We start from the raw sequence: 17,104 nt of genomic DNA, 5'->3' as shown, positions 1-17,104 counted from the left end.
AGTTCCCATAGGATAATCAAGCTTAAAATATTATTTGTCATCATCTACCTTTATCTAAGCCGTTTATTATAAGCTTTGAAAGTCTTTTTTATTTTTGAGCATGTTTTATCTATATTAGTAAAGAATAGTAATTAGCAAGCTTATGGAATAATAGATTTTACTGGTTGAATGTGAGATTCTAGCATGTATAAATTGATTAAAATGCTTGTTATTTATTGTTCATTATTAGGAGAACATAACCTGCCATATGCTACGCAAAGCAGATACACTTGTAATATTGCTCCGGATAACTCACAAAAGTGTCTTCATATGCCTCAAAACTTTTTGGGTACTCTTATATACTTGAAATAAATACTTTGAACAAAAAAAAAAAAAAATTATAGATGTTTATACCATAAGTCAACCGGTTGACTTTAGTGAAATTATTATGTTTTCGTGCCTAGTTAATTTCACTATATATTTAACCAATTCTAGTTATGGATTTCTTTTCTCCTCCTAGCTCCATTATCTTCTCACTTTGGATCACTAACTTGGAGGATGGAGAGTCACATCTTTGTTTTGTTTTGTTTGGTTTGGTGAACAAATACATAGTCAACTGTTCTTATTGTTTGATGCGTCTAGCTAACATGCCTAGGATAGGACTTAATTATTATTTGAGTGAAATGGAGTTTCCTCCTTTCCGGAATTGCCCTCTGCTTTGCAATGAGCTTTGTGATGTGAATGCAAACTTAATTATTTTATTTTCAGTGTGCAAGCATTCACAAAAATGTAACTTGAATTTTAACCATTTTGTAACTTCGACCATAGGCATGGACAGGGCTGGCCCTGGGCATAGGCGGGCTAGGCCCGTGCCTAGGGCCCACTGTTGGGAATTTATTTAGGGCCACAATTGTATATATAAATGTGTGTTGGGTCATCATATAAATGAGTCAAATTTATGTGGTCTATTTTGGAATAAAGTTTATGACTTAAGGGCATGATTGTCATGATTTTAATATGTGGATACCATAAAAGCAATTTCTGATTTAATGAGGGGCCAAATTAGAAATAGTAAATAAAGATTAGTTACTGATTTGTCAGTTATTAATAAAGAGGTAATGGTCCCCAATTTGCATCGTATCTTTTCACTCTTGAATCCCCATCATCAAGAGACAAAAGTTTCAGAGAAAGTTTTGATGCAAAATTGGAAGATCATACCACTCTAAAATCGATTCTATGGACTTCGGTACGCTTCCGCTAATCTTTGGCTATTTATTGTTTGATTCTCTTGAATTAATTAGGGCTAAATACAGATTAAAGTTTTTCTAACATGTGGTATCAAGAGCATCCCTAAATTAGTTCTTGAGAATTTATGGTATTATTGGTCTTCCATGAAATTCTTTTTGCAGTTGTGCATATGTATATTTTTATTTGAGATTAAATTTGTCAATGAGTTATTCATTCCATTACTATGCGTGCGATATATCAGACTTTGAATCGGCATTGTTAGGAATATATGCGTGCGATTATGGTTCTTTGTGCGATTATGCGTGCGATTACTGGAATGAAGTTCTTATATATATACTTACGTTTGGCAATTATGTTCTGTGGCATATATGTATTCATAAATCAAGGGCATATACATATATATGAATACCCATTACGATTCAGTATATTATTGTTGATTGCATAACTTCATGGAAATCAGTATTGGTGTACTATATTGTGGTTAATCAATGGCTTTGTTTTGTTCTTATATGGATATGCTTTAATCTGTTTACAAAACAGATTACGTTTTTTGTTTTTTATATAAATATATATATATAAAAAGAATAAAACAAAATACCAACTACAGTTTATTTTGTTTTGTTTTTTTTTGTTTTGTATATGGATATATATATTTTTTTATTGGGTTTTCATTATTATTATTATTTTAATAATAATAATAATACAGTAATAATTGAATTCAAATTTTGGTTTTAAGAATTTATTAAAGATATCTAATATTTAGTTCAATTAATTGAAACAAAATATCACCAAAGTGATCTCTTTTGTGTAGATTAATTTAATAAAAATATCAAGATAATTGTATGTATGTAATTCATGTGTTTATTAATTGACCCAAAGGTAAGTTAATATTTGACAGAGTTTCATACATACATATGGTGATAAATGTGTGACAATTATAAGGTATTTTTTGTGTGAATAATATGTTAGTCCAAAGATTGCATATTATTTGACATAATTTATTGTCAATGTTTGATCGCTATAACAAGAGTACCGCTTACAATTAATATTATTGTCCAAAGACTTGATATTAATGATGTGTTTGGTATCTTGAGATGGGATTAACCATAATTTGAATTTATTGTTTTATTTGGATTCTTATATGAGCATGTTATTTATGTAATTGTATTGTTCTATTTTCAGCTGTTGCTACTGTATCTGCTAATCTTAATTCAGTGCCGGTCCTTAATGGTAGTAACTTTAAGGACTGGAAGGAGAACATTTTTATTGTTCTTGGCTGCATGGATCTTGACCTTGCATTAAGGATGGATCGACCTGCTTCTCTTACAGATGCTAGTACCTCCGAGCAAAGGAGGATTTATGAGAAGTGGGATCGTTCAAACCGCATGAGTCTTATGATCATCAAGCGCGGCATACCTGAGGCTTTTAGGGGTGCGGTGTCTGAGGAGGTCACCGATGCCACAACTTTCCTTGCTGAAATTGAGAAACGCTTTGCAAAAAGCGATAAGGCGGAAACAAGTACTCTTTTAAAGAAACTTATTTCCATGAGGTTTAAGGGCAAGGAAAACATAAGGGAGTACATTGTGGAAATGTCTCACCTTGCTTCAAAGTTGAAGGCACTAAAGCTTGAGCTTTCGGATGACTTGCTTGTGCATTTAGTGCTTATCTCTCTTCCTCCACAATTCAGTCAATTCAAGGTCAGTTACAACTGTCAAAGGGAGAAGTGGACTCTTAATGAGCTCATTTCATTTTGTGTTCAAGAGGAAGAAAGATTGAAGCAAGAGAAGACTGAAAGTGCTCATTTGGCAAGCACCTCTACAGATAAGGGCAAGAAAAGGAAATCTGAGAATGAAGCTGCTAAGGGTCCAACCCAAAAGAAACAATAGAAGGATTCAGATGGTTGTTTCTTTTGTAACAAGCCTGGACATGTGAAGAAAAATTGTACCAAGTATCACGCATGGCATGCAAAGAAAGGTACATTTCTTACTTTGGTCTGTTCTGAGGTAAATTTAGCTTCAGTACCAAGAAACACTTGGTGGTTAGATTCTGGTGCTACTACTAACATCAGTGTTTCAATGTAGGGTTGCCTGAGTTACCGAAAGCCAAGTGATGCTGAAAGAAGCATTTATGTGGGAGACGACAAGTCGGTGAATGTGGAAGCAATAGGGCATTTTAGGTCGTTGTTAAGTACTGGTTACTATTTGGACTTAATAGATACTTTTGTTGTACCGTCATTTAGGCGGAATTTGGTTTCTGTTTCTTGTTTGGACAAATTAGGTTATTGTTGTTCATTTGGAAACAACTGCTTTAGTTTATCTATTAATTCAAATACTGTTGGAACCGGTTCTCTTATGGTTTATGACAACTTATATTTGCTTGACACCGTTGCTTCTTATAATGAAACCTTAAATGTGGAATCACGTGGTACTAAGCGTAAAATAGATAATGAAAAATCAAGTTCCTTATGGCACAAACGGTTAGGTCACATCTCTAGAAATAGAGTTGAGCGACTTGTGTCTGATGGAATTTTGGATTCAATTGATTTTTCAGACTTTGATGTTTGCATTGAATGCATCAAAGGCAAACAGATCAAAACAAAGAAATTAGGTGCGAAAAGAGCTATGGACGTCTTAGAGTTGATACATACGGACATTTGTGGGCCATTTCCTACACCTTCTTGGAATGGTCAACAATATTTTGTATCATTCATAGATGATTACTCGAGATATGCGTACCTATTTCTACTTCATGAAAAGTCTCAAGTCTTGGACGTGTTCAAATCTTTTAAGGCTGAAGTTGAGAATCAACTTAGCAAAAGAATAAAGCAAGTCAGGTCTGACCGTGGTGGTGAGTACTATGGTAGATATGACGGATCAGGTGAACAACGTCCAGGACCTTTTTCCAGATATCTAGAGGAGTGTGGAATTGTCCCACAGTACACTATGCCGGGATCTCCTAGCATGAATGGTGTTTCTGAAAGACGAAATCGTACTCTTAAAGATATGGTAAGGAGTATGATCAGTCATTCAACCTTACCAGAATCACTCTGGGGAGAGGCACTTAAGACAGCAGCCTACATTTTGAATAGGGTACCAACTAAAGCAGCTGCAAAAACACCTTATGAGCTTTGGACGGGGCGAAAGCCTAGCCTTAAGCTCTTTCATGTTTGGGAATGTCCAGCTGAAGCTAGGCCTTATAGGCCAAATGAAAAGAAGCTGGAACCCAAAACTGTGAGCAGCTACTTTATTGGATATTCTAAGCGATCTAGGGGTTTCAAGTTTTATGATCCCATAGTAAGGAATATATTTGAAACGGGAACTACAAAGTTTTTTGAGGATATTGAGTTTGGGGGGAGAAATACGGTTAAGGACTTTGTTTTTGAGGAGGATTTAGAATCAACCACTCTTCTTGAAGATGAGTTGATTTCTATTCCATTAGTTGCTTTTGACAATGTTCAGGATTCCAATCCTGATATTGATCAAGTTTTAGATCAAGAGCAACCAAACATAGTCAATCAAACCCCAGAGGTACAAACTCAACAACCTCAATAACAAGTGCCTTTGCGACGATCCACTAGAGAAAGAAGAAATACTATTAATCCAGATGAATACATAGTGTATCTTCAAGAACATGAGGATGACATTGGAATGATGGAAGATGATCCAATCAACTTTCATCAGGCCATGAAAAGTTCTAACTCTCAAAAGTGGAATGAAGCAATGAATGAAGAGTATAAGTCTATGCAAGACAATAAAGTTTGGGAGCTTGTCCTATTACCAGAAGGAAAGAAACCGATTGGTTGCAAATGGATTTTTAAGACAAAACGGGATTCAAAAGGTAATGTGGAAAGGTATAAAGCTCGTCTTGTAGCAAAAGGATATACTCAAAAGGAAGGGATTGACTTTAAGGAGACCTTTTCTCCAGTTTCATCAAAGGACTCTTTTAGGACAATCATGGCACTTGTTACACATTATGATTTAGAGCTTCATCAAATGGATGTGAAAACAGCATTTCTCAATGGAAACATTGATGAAACAATATATATGATGCAGCCTGAAAACTTTGTGTCAGGAGACCCAAAGAAGATGGTTTGCAAATTGACCAAATCCATTTATGGGCTCAAACAAGCTTCCCATCAATGGTACCACAAATTTCATCAAGTGATTCTCTCGTTTGGTTTTGAGATCAATGTTGTTGATGATTGTGTGTATCACAAGTTCAGTGGGAGTAAACACGTTTTCCTGGTTTTGTATGTTGATGACATACTGCTTGCCACAAATGATATAGGCATGTTGCACGAAACCAAGAGATTTCTGTCAATAAATTTTGAGATGAAAGATCTTGGTGACGCCTCTTTTGTTTTAGGAATTCAAATACATCGAGACCGTTCTCGGGGTATTCTTGGATTATCACAAAAGAGCTATATCGATAAAGTACTCAAAAGGTTTGGCATGCAAGATTGTAGACCAGGTGATACCCCTGTCGTTAAAGGAGACAAATTTAGTCTTAAGCAATGCCCTAAAGCAAGCCTTGAAATTCAAGAAATGCAAAAGATTCCCTACGCTTCAGCTGTTGGGAGTCTAATGTATGCTCAAGTTTGTACGCGTCCGGATATAGCGTACATTGTTGGAGTGTTAGGCAGATACTTAAGCAATCCAGGAATTGATCACTGGAAAGCAACCAAAAAGGTTATGAGATATTTGAAGAAAACAAGAGATTACATGCTCACATATAGGAGGTCAGATCACTTTGAGATCATTGGATATTCTGACTTCGACTTTGCGGGATGCCAAGATAGTAGGAGATCCACTTCGGGCTACATATATCTGTTAGGTGGTGGAGCTATATCATGGAGGAGTGCAAAACAAACACTCATAGCTTCATCCACCATGGCAGCAGAGTTTGTTGCATGTTATGAGGCATCCAACCAAGGTATATGGCTGAGAAACTTTGTCACCGGGCTGCGCATTGTGGATGGAATTGAAAGACCACTTAAGTTGTATTGTGACAATAAGTCAGCTGTATTGTATTCAAACAACAACAGGAGCTCGACAAAGTCAAAACATATTGACATCAAGTTCCTTGTTGTAAAAGAAAGGGTACAGAGTGGACAGATTTGTATAGAACACTTAGGTACAAACTCCATGATTGCAGACCCCCTTACTAAGGGTTTGCCGCCCAAGGTCTTTCATGAGCATACTGCTCGTATGGGTGTTTTAGAGTATGAGGATATCTAGATTCAGTGGGAGTTTGTCTTTATTATCCTTTGTGTTTTTTATGTGTTTCATGAAACTTGTATAATTGGATATTTTTCTGATCAGAAATTATGTTATTCAGTTTATTTCACTTTGTACATTAAGCTAAAGTTTTGATCTCTATAAAGTAAAGTAGGACCAATTGAAAATTGACATGAATAGATCACCATGCATGTAATTTTCATACCGCATTATCATGATTGATCTATGTCATTTAACTGTATCGATATATGTGACCATTGATGGGTTTAGTTGTGATTGATACAACGAAAATCGCTTTGATCCTATGTTGATATAGTTAATGGACGAGATTGCACATGCCTATGGTTATGATGATAAAGTTATGAGCTCAATAAGGTTAACACATTTATATGTATACATATGTGGCCCAGTGGGAGATTGTTGGGAATTTATTTAGGGCCACAATTGTATATATAAATGTGTGTTGGGTCATCATATAAATGAGTCAAATTTATGTGGTCTATTTTGGAATAAAGTTTATGACTTAAGGGCATGATTGTCATGATTTTAATATGTGGATACCATAAAGGCAATTTCTGATTTAATGAGGGGTCAAATTAGAAATAGTAAATAAAGATTAGTTACTGATTTGTCAGTTATTAATAAAGAAGTAATGGTCCCCAATTTGCATCGTATCTTTTCACTCTTGAATCCCCATCATCAAGAGACAAAAGTTTCAGAGAAAGTTTTGATGCAAAATTGGAAGATCATACCACTCTAAAATCGATTCTATGGACTCTGGTACGCTTCCGCTAATCTTTGGCTATTTATTGTTTGATTCTCTTGAATTAATTAGGGCTAAATACAGATTAAAGTTTTTCTAACACCCACCCCTACCCAGGGCCCAAAAATATCATGTAAACTCTTAAGTGTGTTCAAAGAAAAAAAAATATTAAATAAGGTCCGCCCAGCAGCCTTTCCCCTTCCCAGCTGGTGTTCAAGAAAAAAAAAATTTAAATAAGGCCCAGCAGCCTTTCCTTATATTGAAATTTATAAGTTTATGTAATGAATTATTGGTTTGGAATGTATTTATATTACTAAATATTAGTTTAATTTTATTTAAAATTACATAAAAAAAATTACATATACAAAAGGGCCTATTTTTTTCAAATTTATTAAAACCGTCTTAGGCCCACTTTTTTTCAGGGTCGGCCCTGGGCATGGATGATGTCTTTAAAAAATTCAAATATACTCGTTGATAAAAAAAATTGCCGAAAATTCATCAAAGTACTGGGTGCACCAAGAAGCATATATTATTTATGATGTATGAAATAGTTTAAATATTTTAAAATTGAGAACTTTACAAAAATATGGGAAAAAATACATTACTTTTTATATTTGTGGGCATTAAAGTTATGCCACAAAATATGGTAATTCCAACAAAAAAAAAAATAAATATGGGAATCCCACAAAATACTATGAACAAAATAATAAAAAAATACACACACTCTCTCTCTTACTTTCCTCTTTCTCTCCATCCCTCACGTATTCTTCACTTGCTCTCTCCATTTTTCTCACAACAATGGCAGCCAACCATGACAGCCAGCCATTTTCTCTCACAACAATAGGAGCTCTCTCACACCAGCAAATGGACGACGTTTCTCCAGTCACCGCCGACGCCATCTCCGATTCGTATTCCTCTTCGCATTCTTCTTCGTTTTCTTCTTCTTCTTCTTCTTCTTCTTTTTTACGTTCTTCTGCATCTTCTTTGTTGTTTTAGATCTGTTTTTTCTTTTCTTTTCAGATCTGGTTTTCTTTTACAAATCTGGTTTTTTTTCTTCTAAATCTGTCTAAGTAACTAGTTACTGTCATAATTCTGTTTTGTTTTTCAGATCTGAGTTTTTTGTAGAGTTAGCTGTAACCAGTTACCTTATTTAATTTCCTTCTTCATGGTTGTTTTTAAATATGATTTTGTTTTTTAGATCTGGTTTAAGTAACCAGTTACTGTCACGATTTTATTTTATTTTTCGGATCTGAGTTTTTTTGTGGACCTAGTAGTAACCATTACCTTATTTAATCTCATTCTTTGTGTTATTTTTAAATATGATTTTATTTTTCAGATTTGGTTTTCTTTATAAAACTACCTAAGTAACCAGTTTCCTTCTTCGATCTTCTTCTTCTTGGTTATTTTCATATCTAATTTTGTTTTTCAGATGTAGTTGTTTTTTTTTTGTTTTAAAGATTTGGCTAAGTAACTAGTTACTAATTAATTGTTATTTTGATAGGGGTAACCAGTTACCACCTTCTTCTTCTTCTTCTACTACTACTTCTCAGATTAATTTTTTATTTTCTGAGTTTTTTTTTTCCTAGGTTTGGCTCAGTAACTAGTTATCAATCAGTTATTTTAATAGGGGTAACCGGTTACCTTCTTCTTCTTTACTGAATGTATTCTGATCTGTTTTTTTTTCTTCCAAATCTGTCAGTAACTAGTTACAATTCACTCGAGTACTTGTTGCCATGACAGTTAAAATTGATAGTAGTAACCGTTTACTGCCACATTACTAAAAAATCTAAATTTATTTTTATAGTGGTAACCAGTTATTATTTAAAATGAAATTAAATGACATATATACATCTCCAACAATAATCCAAAACATACATATGTATAATGACATATCCCAGGCATCATCATCATCATCACCACTAAAAGTCATTCTCATCACCTCATATTTGAATGTATATATAAAATTAATATAATAACAATAATAATACATCCATATATATATAAATGTGTACTATTTTATAATCTTGTATATATACATATAAAAATAATAATAGCAATAATATATGTATATATATAATGGAAAAAATTATATAGTTTAATGTATACGACTAATTGTATATATATATGTATATATATTATTAACTTAAATATGATTAAAAAAATATAGTAATAAAAATATCCCACAATTAAAAAAAATCAATATTGAAATTATATGGTATATTTTAATAAAATTACAAAAATATGGGAAAAGAATCCCATAAAAATGTAAATAAATAAATTATGCCATACAAAACTTAAGAGAAAAAAAATGCCATATTTATCAAAGTTTTAAAAAAAATCCCATAATTCATGTAATTTCCTCTTTAAAATTGTACACACACTATAGAGTTATTCATATAACCAAAAATATTTAAAAAAAGGAAATATGCACTACACACTCCTCTCACCTATAGTATATAAATATAGGACAATTATTCTACACTGGCTTCACTTTAAGTCCTATCGGTGGGGCTCTCATATTTATCAACCCGTGAACAGTTTTCGGCACGAATTTTTTTTATGACCGTGTATATTGTAGCTATTTAGTGCATCCTGCAAATTTTCAGAAAATTTCAAATAATTTACAGTACCGAAAACTAGATTCAAACATGTTGCTTTCCACACGCATAAAAAAAAGTAGTCACACGTGCAACAGCATGTTTGAACTTAGTTTTCAGTACTGTAAATTATTCAGAATTTTCTGAAAATTTGCAGGATGCTCTAAATAGCTACAATATACACGGTCATAAAAAAAATTCGCGCCGAAAACTGTTCACGGGTCGAGAACACTGAGAGCCCCACCAATAAGGCTTAAAGTGAAGTCCGTTATAGGAGAACTCCCCTATAAATATATATACTACATACCTTCACCTTCCACTAAAATCTAGTAATACATGGTCTCTTATACTATCATAAGCAGAATTGGCATTACTACCTCCACTGTCATTGTCTTTACGAGCAATCAAATATTCAGTCTCTTCCAAATGGTCAATCAATGGATCATCCTCATTAGCCCAAGGATGCTTTCCCATTTTCCTTAGCCCTTCCAATTCAACTGCCACTTCTTTCATCGAAGGCCTATCTTCACCATTAACACTCAAGCACATCTTAGCAATCATAGCCACTCCCATAACTTGCTCTTTATAATTATTTGCAATATCACCCTCAACCACAACTATTTCAAACAATCTATCCCTTTTCAATGAACACAAGAAATGCATAGCCAAACTCCTCTCCTCTTCCAATCTATCAAAAGAGATTGCTTTCTTTGCCGTTAACAATTCGACAAGAACAACTCCAAAGCTATAAACATCACTCTTTTCAGTCAGTTGGTTTGTGTGCAAGTACTCTGGATCTAAGTATCCGAGAGTACCTTGCACCATGGTGGCCAACTCCACTTGATCTTGGGGAACCAACTTTGAAGCTCCGAAATCAGACACTTTTGCAGTGAAATTGTCTAGAAGTATGTTCGAAGGCTTCACATCTCTATGAATGATTGGTGTTGAGGCCGCCGAGTGAAGATAAGCCAAAGCTTCAGCTGCTTCGGCTGCTATTCCCAAACGAGTTTCCCAACTCAACTTGATGGATTTTTCTCTTTCGTGTATGTGTTCGGAGAGAGTCCCATTTGGGACAAATTCATACACAAGTAAAGGAACTTGGGTCTCCAAACAACATCCCAAGAGTTTGACAATATTTTTGTGGTTGATTTGGGATAGAACAACTACCTCGTTGATGAATTGTTCGGTTTGGTTCTGGTCAATGAGCTTTGACTTTTTTATAGCTACTATTCTATTGTCTGGTAAAAAACCCTTGTAGACTGTGCCGAAACCACCTCGGCCAATGATTGTGGTCTCATCATAGTTATTTGTTGCTTTGATGAGCTCTTTTTCTGTGAAGATTTTAGCCGTTGATGATGAGTTATCTTCTTGTCCAGACAGTTTTTGCTTTAGAATCAAACCACCGTTTTGTTGAAAAAACTTTTCTTTGAGTTGCATTAGCTTTCTTTTCTTTAGGACTAAGTAGAACCAAGAGCTACTGATGAACAAGGCAATAAAGCCAATTGCTACACCTATATATTCCAAAATTAACTATAAGCAACATTAGAAATCTAGTTAAAAGTAAAATCATTTATATATATATTAATTTTATTTATGTACTAAATTAATGTTAATATGTAATTAATAGCGTACCAATGCAAATTTTAATGAGTGGAAATTGGCTTCGGCTTCGTTCCTTGCAAATATAAGCTCCTGGTATATTCTCGCAGTACTGACTTTTGGTACAATTAATTGGTCCTGGGCCTAGGCATTCATTTGTTTCTGCAAATTCAATAAAAATAAAATTAAAAAATTAATACGATTAATATATAATGTTCTAAATAAATATAAATAACCCCTTAAAAAAGTAAATGGTATTGTACAAATAATTTACAATTTTTTAAGTAAATAATCATTAATATAAAAAAATAGAGGAATTATAGTGAATGACAAAAAATAATGGTATAAAAAAGCTAATGTCATGCCCCAATATTAAGGTTTACAAAAAAAAAACCGACCGATTTAGATCGTGGTTCGGTCGGTTAAAACCGCCCAAACCGAACTTGATTTTTTTTATTTATTTTTTAAATAATTTTTAAGGAAATTTAAGTTAAAAAATGTAGATTATTTGGAATCCATTTTTTAGCTTTTATTTTTAATATGAATTTGATTCATTTAATTTGTTAACTTAAAGATTTTAACTTTATGATTTGAAAACCTAAATACATGGTTACAATGTTATATCTACAAATTCGGAACCTAACTATATTCGGTTGGTTTCGGTTTGTACGGTCAGTTTGCGACCAACTTATAAACCGACCGCTTAATGTCGGTTTTCGCCAAGATAGTTTCAGCGGTTTTCGGTTCCGTCAGAATCTGTTTTTTCAGTGTTTGGACAGTCGGTTTGAGCGGTTTATTCGGTGTTTTGGATTTTTTGCACAGCAAGCTAAAAATGTTAAAGATGGTAAGGGTAAATGTTGAATTTTGCTATACTAATTTATTGTATTGGGTCGTTTGTTGATCTTTTTAAAAACTGAGACATTTATCTAAATAATGATTGTTTTGCGGGCTATTTCGCTCGTTGCTCTGTATAAATATGAGAGTAAATATTTTTTTCCTTGGTAATTTATTGTATTTTACTATTAAAGTATTGTTCTATTTGTTTCGAATAATTAGTGTTTAGATTTAATAATTTTAGCATCTTTTATAATTTATTTCTTCATATATATTTTTCCTTTTGATATGTAAAAATAATATTTATTATAGGATAGTTTTCTAAAGAAATAAATAACCAATTAAAATCATATAGGTTACTTTTCCTAGTATACCAATAAATTATATGAGTTGTCAAATTCTTATATATTAAATAAATTTGCAAGCTATATAATATGATATGAAAGTAAAACCTTTTCTTTTTTCAAAAGAGAAATGTTATATATCTTTGCTTTGAATTGGCCGTGTTTAAATTAAAGTATTTTAGAATCATTTATAATTTATTTCTTTACCAATTTATATATCTTTTTCCATTAGATTCAATTCAACCATAAGAAAGTGAAGGATGATCAATGATTGATATTGAAATATTTATCCTATAGAACTTTTTATTTAAAATTTTGTATATATGAATAATTAATTGCAGACGAATTTTTTGGAAACACCAGTAATATATTCTTAATTTCTTATATCAAAACTTATTTTTTTCTACTTCTCCCCTAACTTTTTGTTATCAATTTATAATTATGTTATTTTTTAAATATAATTTTTATATTTTGGTACTTATGAAAAATTAGTGGAAACTACTTAAATAATTTTGTACTCTCACTTACCTAATTTTAATTATTTTTTTTTTAAAAATAAACTTCGTCTAAAAGTTCTACTAGTTATTTGAATTTTTCGATCCAATAAGTATTTAAATTGCTAGACACTATTTTGTATAATTTTTAGATATTTTTTTAATAAATAAATATATTGTAAAATAATTATTTAACTTTTCAGCCGGCTAGTTAAAAATGTGTACCTTTGCAACCGGTAGGGAGATAGGGGTTGCCGTCGTAACCCTCCGCACACCTACACTGGTACTGAGTCTCACTGCCATCAACGGCGGTGGGCTCGAAGACAGTGTTGTTTCCACCACAAGCACAAAACGACTCGTTTCGAGCTTCGGTTCGACAGGGCGCGTCCTTCTGGATCGTCCAATCAGCAACCACCGGCAGCTGTTTCTCCGGGAAATCGTCCAAAAAAGCCCGAGAAAACTTGAAATGATTTCGCTTTACAACAAAGGCATACGTACAAGGGTTAAAGCTCATAACGCTTTGATGTCTGTTGAAGCTTTTAGGATTTATAGTCAGCCTTTTGAGTCGTCCCTTAGGCAAATCTGTCTGACAGCACCCGATTCCCGAGCAACCATCGTCGTCCGTCACGTCACGGCGGTTGTTGCATATGGACATGCAGCCCATGGAGTAGTTGGTTCCGTTCTCAAAGCCGTTGAGAAAGGCGTAGGAGTCGCAGCCCAGGACGACGAAGTTGTTCTTGGAGCCGGAGACGGTGAGGGTCGAGACGTTGAGGCTGGGAGTGTTTGACCGGACCTGATGACCCGACTCGTTGAAGCATTTTCGGGCGACGAACCAGTTGATGGTTATCTCGTGGAGTTGGACGGAAATGTTGGTGACGACGAGGTTTCTGCCGTAGATCGGAGTAGGTCGTCCGGTGGAGTTATCATTTTCACATCTGATACTGAAGTTTCTGTTGAGATAACAATCTTCAGAGAGACCAAACGGGTATGGGATGTCCACATCTCCGCATCTACTCCGGCAACCGGGCAAAGCGAGCTGATCATCATCTGCCGCCGTTGATTTTACGATGGCAATGAAGATGCATATGACTGTGAATAAATAAGGTACCGATCGGAAGAAGGAGAGCTTATAATTAGCGTCCATTTTCGTTGTGTGTTATGTTCTTCTTCTCTTCTGTATACAATATCAATATTTATAGGACATGGATATGGTCGATCGGTCAAATTACGTGGCTTCTTCTGCTACAGTACTACTACTTGTCTTGTCTTGTATATAACTATATATATAATATATATATATATATATACACACACAACAACTTAGTTGATCGGGTTTATATATATATTCAATTCATTTTCCTGTTAAAATTTAGAGAAGTGGTCTAAAACATTCAAAGAGTCAATAGAAAAATTTAGAAAATTGATAGAATTTTAGACCGAAATTATTTGGTAAAAAATAATCAAAAGTAGACAAAGTAAAAAATTACTTAAAAAATTACAATTTTTACCGATTTCTCGTGTGTGTGTATATATATATATATATAAATGAAGCCGGAGAGAGATACATTTGAAAAGTTATTGATAACTAGAGTGTTTGATCGAGTCAAATTCTTTTCTTTTCTGATGGAAAGGTCATGCATATATAAGATATGATTAATATTTCATTTAGCAAATAATATGAACCAACCTGGTCTTATAAACTGGCAACACATGTCGTATATATTAGCAAAGATCAGATTAATTATGCCTAATTTATTGTTAGTACGTGTCATTGCATATCCAAAATGGTATAGCTCTATATACGTTACTGGAAATACCATCTTTTTTCACTCTAGGATTAAAAACTTTGGGAATTTTGCCAAAGTAGAAAGTTTTGTAATGCTCATTATAATATAAAATGTTTAATTTGAATATTACAAGAAATTAAAAGTCAACAAATTTTGCCAAATTTGTGATGTGCTACTGCTACATATTGGAGCTTTCTAAAGTTTTCAACGAAGCAATACCAAGAAAAGTAATTGACTCAATTCTCTTTTTGTTACTGTTTCTAACTTTTGCTGTCAGATTATGTGGATTCCTCCAAATGCCAATGATGCGGCTAATGTATTAGCTAAATGGGGATTTTCTTTGGGATTTTTTTTTTGTTTTTTTTACTACCACTGATTTTTTTTTAGAAAATTATTAGTTTATGTTTTAAAAAATACTATTTTCAAAATTTTTTATTTAAAAAAATACAGTATAAAATAGTAATATATTAAAAAATAATAATTGAACAACAACTAAATAGCAATTCACTGCATACTAATACGTTTAAAAAAAAATTCAAAATATAACTGAAAACAATTAAACACAAATTAGACATCAACACAATAACAAAACAACTATAAATATATCTAAACAGCTAAGCAACAACACAAAAATAACTATACATAAACCCTAAATAACTAAAAAATAATACAAAATAAAAAAAACATGCAGGCTAAAATGTAAAAATTGCCTTAAAAACGTAAAATTGAAAAAAAAAAACTTTGTTAGTCCGTAAAAATATAATATTTAGCAAAATTAAGTGAAGAATGAGAATTTTACTTTTTCCTTTCTAGTCTTCTAGCATACTTTCTTTGAGAGATAACTCTGATGGTATCTTGGTTGGGAATATTAAAAAATTGGAAATGGTGAAGAGAATAGGAATTAAATGGAATAAATTTAATATAAGTAAAAAAAATAAATATTTTATTTGTGCATGATTGGAAAAGTCGTTTCATTGGAATAACAATCCAATTAGAGCCATTACAACCATTTTAGAGGCCTTAGCAAAATAAGACTTTTTAAAAAAAATAATTTGGGCCAGCCCAATCACAAAAAAATGCATTTTTTTCAAAGAAAAAGCTTTTTATAAGGAAAAAATTGGACCAAATATTGGAGTTTTGGGCCAGGCCCCTTTTGTCCTACCCTTAAGTCGGATTCCAATACATTATAAAACAACCAAATAAATGAATCCAATGGAAATAGTTTTCATTTTATTACTACTAACCAAACATATCCATAGTTATCAAACTCCTTTATGTAATCTAATAATATTTTTTGCTCTTGATTAAAAAAAAGTGATTAACTTTAGTAGTACTCAATATTCACGTTTTGAGAGTGGGATTAGATTGAATATAATTAGATATATTATCTTGTTATTAAATTAGAAAGAGTATTGAAAACATTAATTCAACAACTTAAATAATCCTCTAGTTTAGGATTAACTTAATCCCCATTAAAAAATTTGAAATAATTTTATCCTATCAAATTCTCATCCTTATGTATTTTCATGGTAAGAAAAAAACTTATTACTTTGCCTCTAACCTATTTTATTTTAATTTATTCAATCTATTATATTTTTGTTTTATATGTTTTAATTCAATCTTATTCAGTTTCACTATTCAACGTGATCAATATGTAAAAAAGTACCCCTAGTCTAATGATTGACTTTACTCTGAAAAAATTATTAAAAAAAATTGTTGGTACTTAGTATTATTTATTTACAATTGTTTGATGGTGAAATAATACCAATACTAAAAAGGAGAACTTTACACCAACAAAATCCAATAAAAATGGGTCTCATATGGCATATAATAGTAAGTATATATAGATCCAGATTTGATTATGCTCGCAACAAGGCGAGAGAGAGGTATGCTCGCACCCTTCGTCATGAGTTGGGTGCGGCATCCACCTCCGAGGTTATGACAGTGGAGGAGCGACCATCCAAGAACCCAAGGTATGAAAGTGGGTCCCTCACTTTCACTGAAGAAGATGCTAAACACGTGAGGTATCCTCACAATGACCCTCTTGTTGTGACAGTCCAAATAGCTAATATGAAGGTAAAAAGATGTCTAGTTGATACGGGAAGCTCCGTAAACATTATTTATAAGTCCTCTTTTGAAAAGATGAAGCTATCCATCAATGACTTGAAGCCATGCTCTCACGTCATTTATGGGTTCACTGGAGAGGGACTGTCACCAGCTGG

General features: G+C 32.9%; 1 protein-coding gene across 1 annotated transcript; it reads right to left on the bottom strand.

Annotated features, from left to right (window-relative positions):
- Positions 1-10,118: 10,118 nt before the first annotated feature.
- LOC133822037 (putative wall-associated receptor kinase-like 16) lies at positions 10,119-14,239 on the bottom strand. The gene is made up of 3 exons (XM_062254236.1): positions 13,321-14,239; positions 11,457-11,585; positions 10,119-11,335 (listed from the first exon to the last, which is right to left on the bottom strand). The coding sequence occupies exons 1-3, from the start codon at positions 14,237-14,239 to the stop codon at positions 10,134-10,136; spliced, it is 2,250 nt and encodes a 749-aa protein (XP_062110220.1). The 3' UTR covers positions 10,119-10,133.
- Between the last annotated feature and the right edge of the window lie 2,865 nt (positions 14,240-17,104).

This window comes from Humulus lupulus, chromosome 3 (genome assembly GCF_963169125.1).
Source record: "Humulus lupulus chromosome 3, drHumLupu1.1, whole genome shotgun sequence".
In the NCBI taxonomy this organism is placed as follows: Eukaryota; Viridiplantae; Streptophyta; class Magnoliopsida; order Rosales; family Cannabaceae; genus Humulus; species Humulus lupulus.
Note: the sequence above shows the minus strand (reverse complement) of the source record. Positions and strands in the feature narration are given on the sequence as shown.

Excerpts from the sequence above, each read along its gene's own strand:
- LOC133822037 (XM_062254236.1), bottom strand. The coding sequence starts at position 14,239 with ATGGACGCTAATTATAAGCTCTCCTTCTTCCGATCGGTACCTTATTTA. Across the intron at positions 11,586-13,320 it reads TCTCCCTACCGGTTGCAAAG|AAACAAATGAATGCCTAGGC; the intron begins GTACACATTTTT and ends TTGAATTTGCAG. Across the intron at positions 11,336-11,456 it reads ACTCATTAAAATTTGCATTG|GTGTAGCAATTGGCTTTATT; the intron begins GTACGCTATTAA and ends TGGAATATATAG.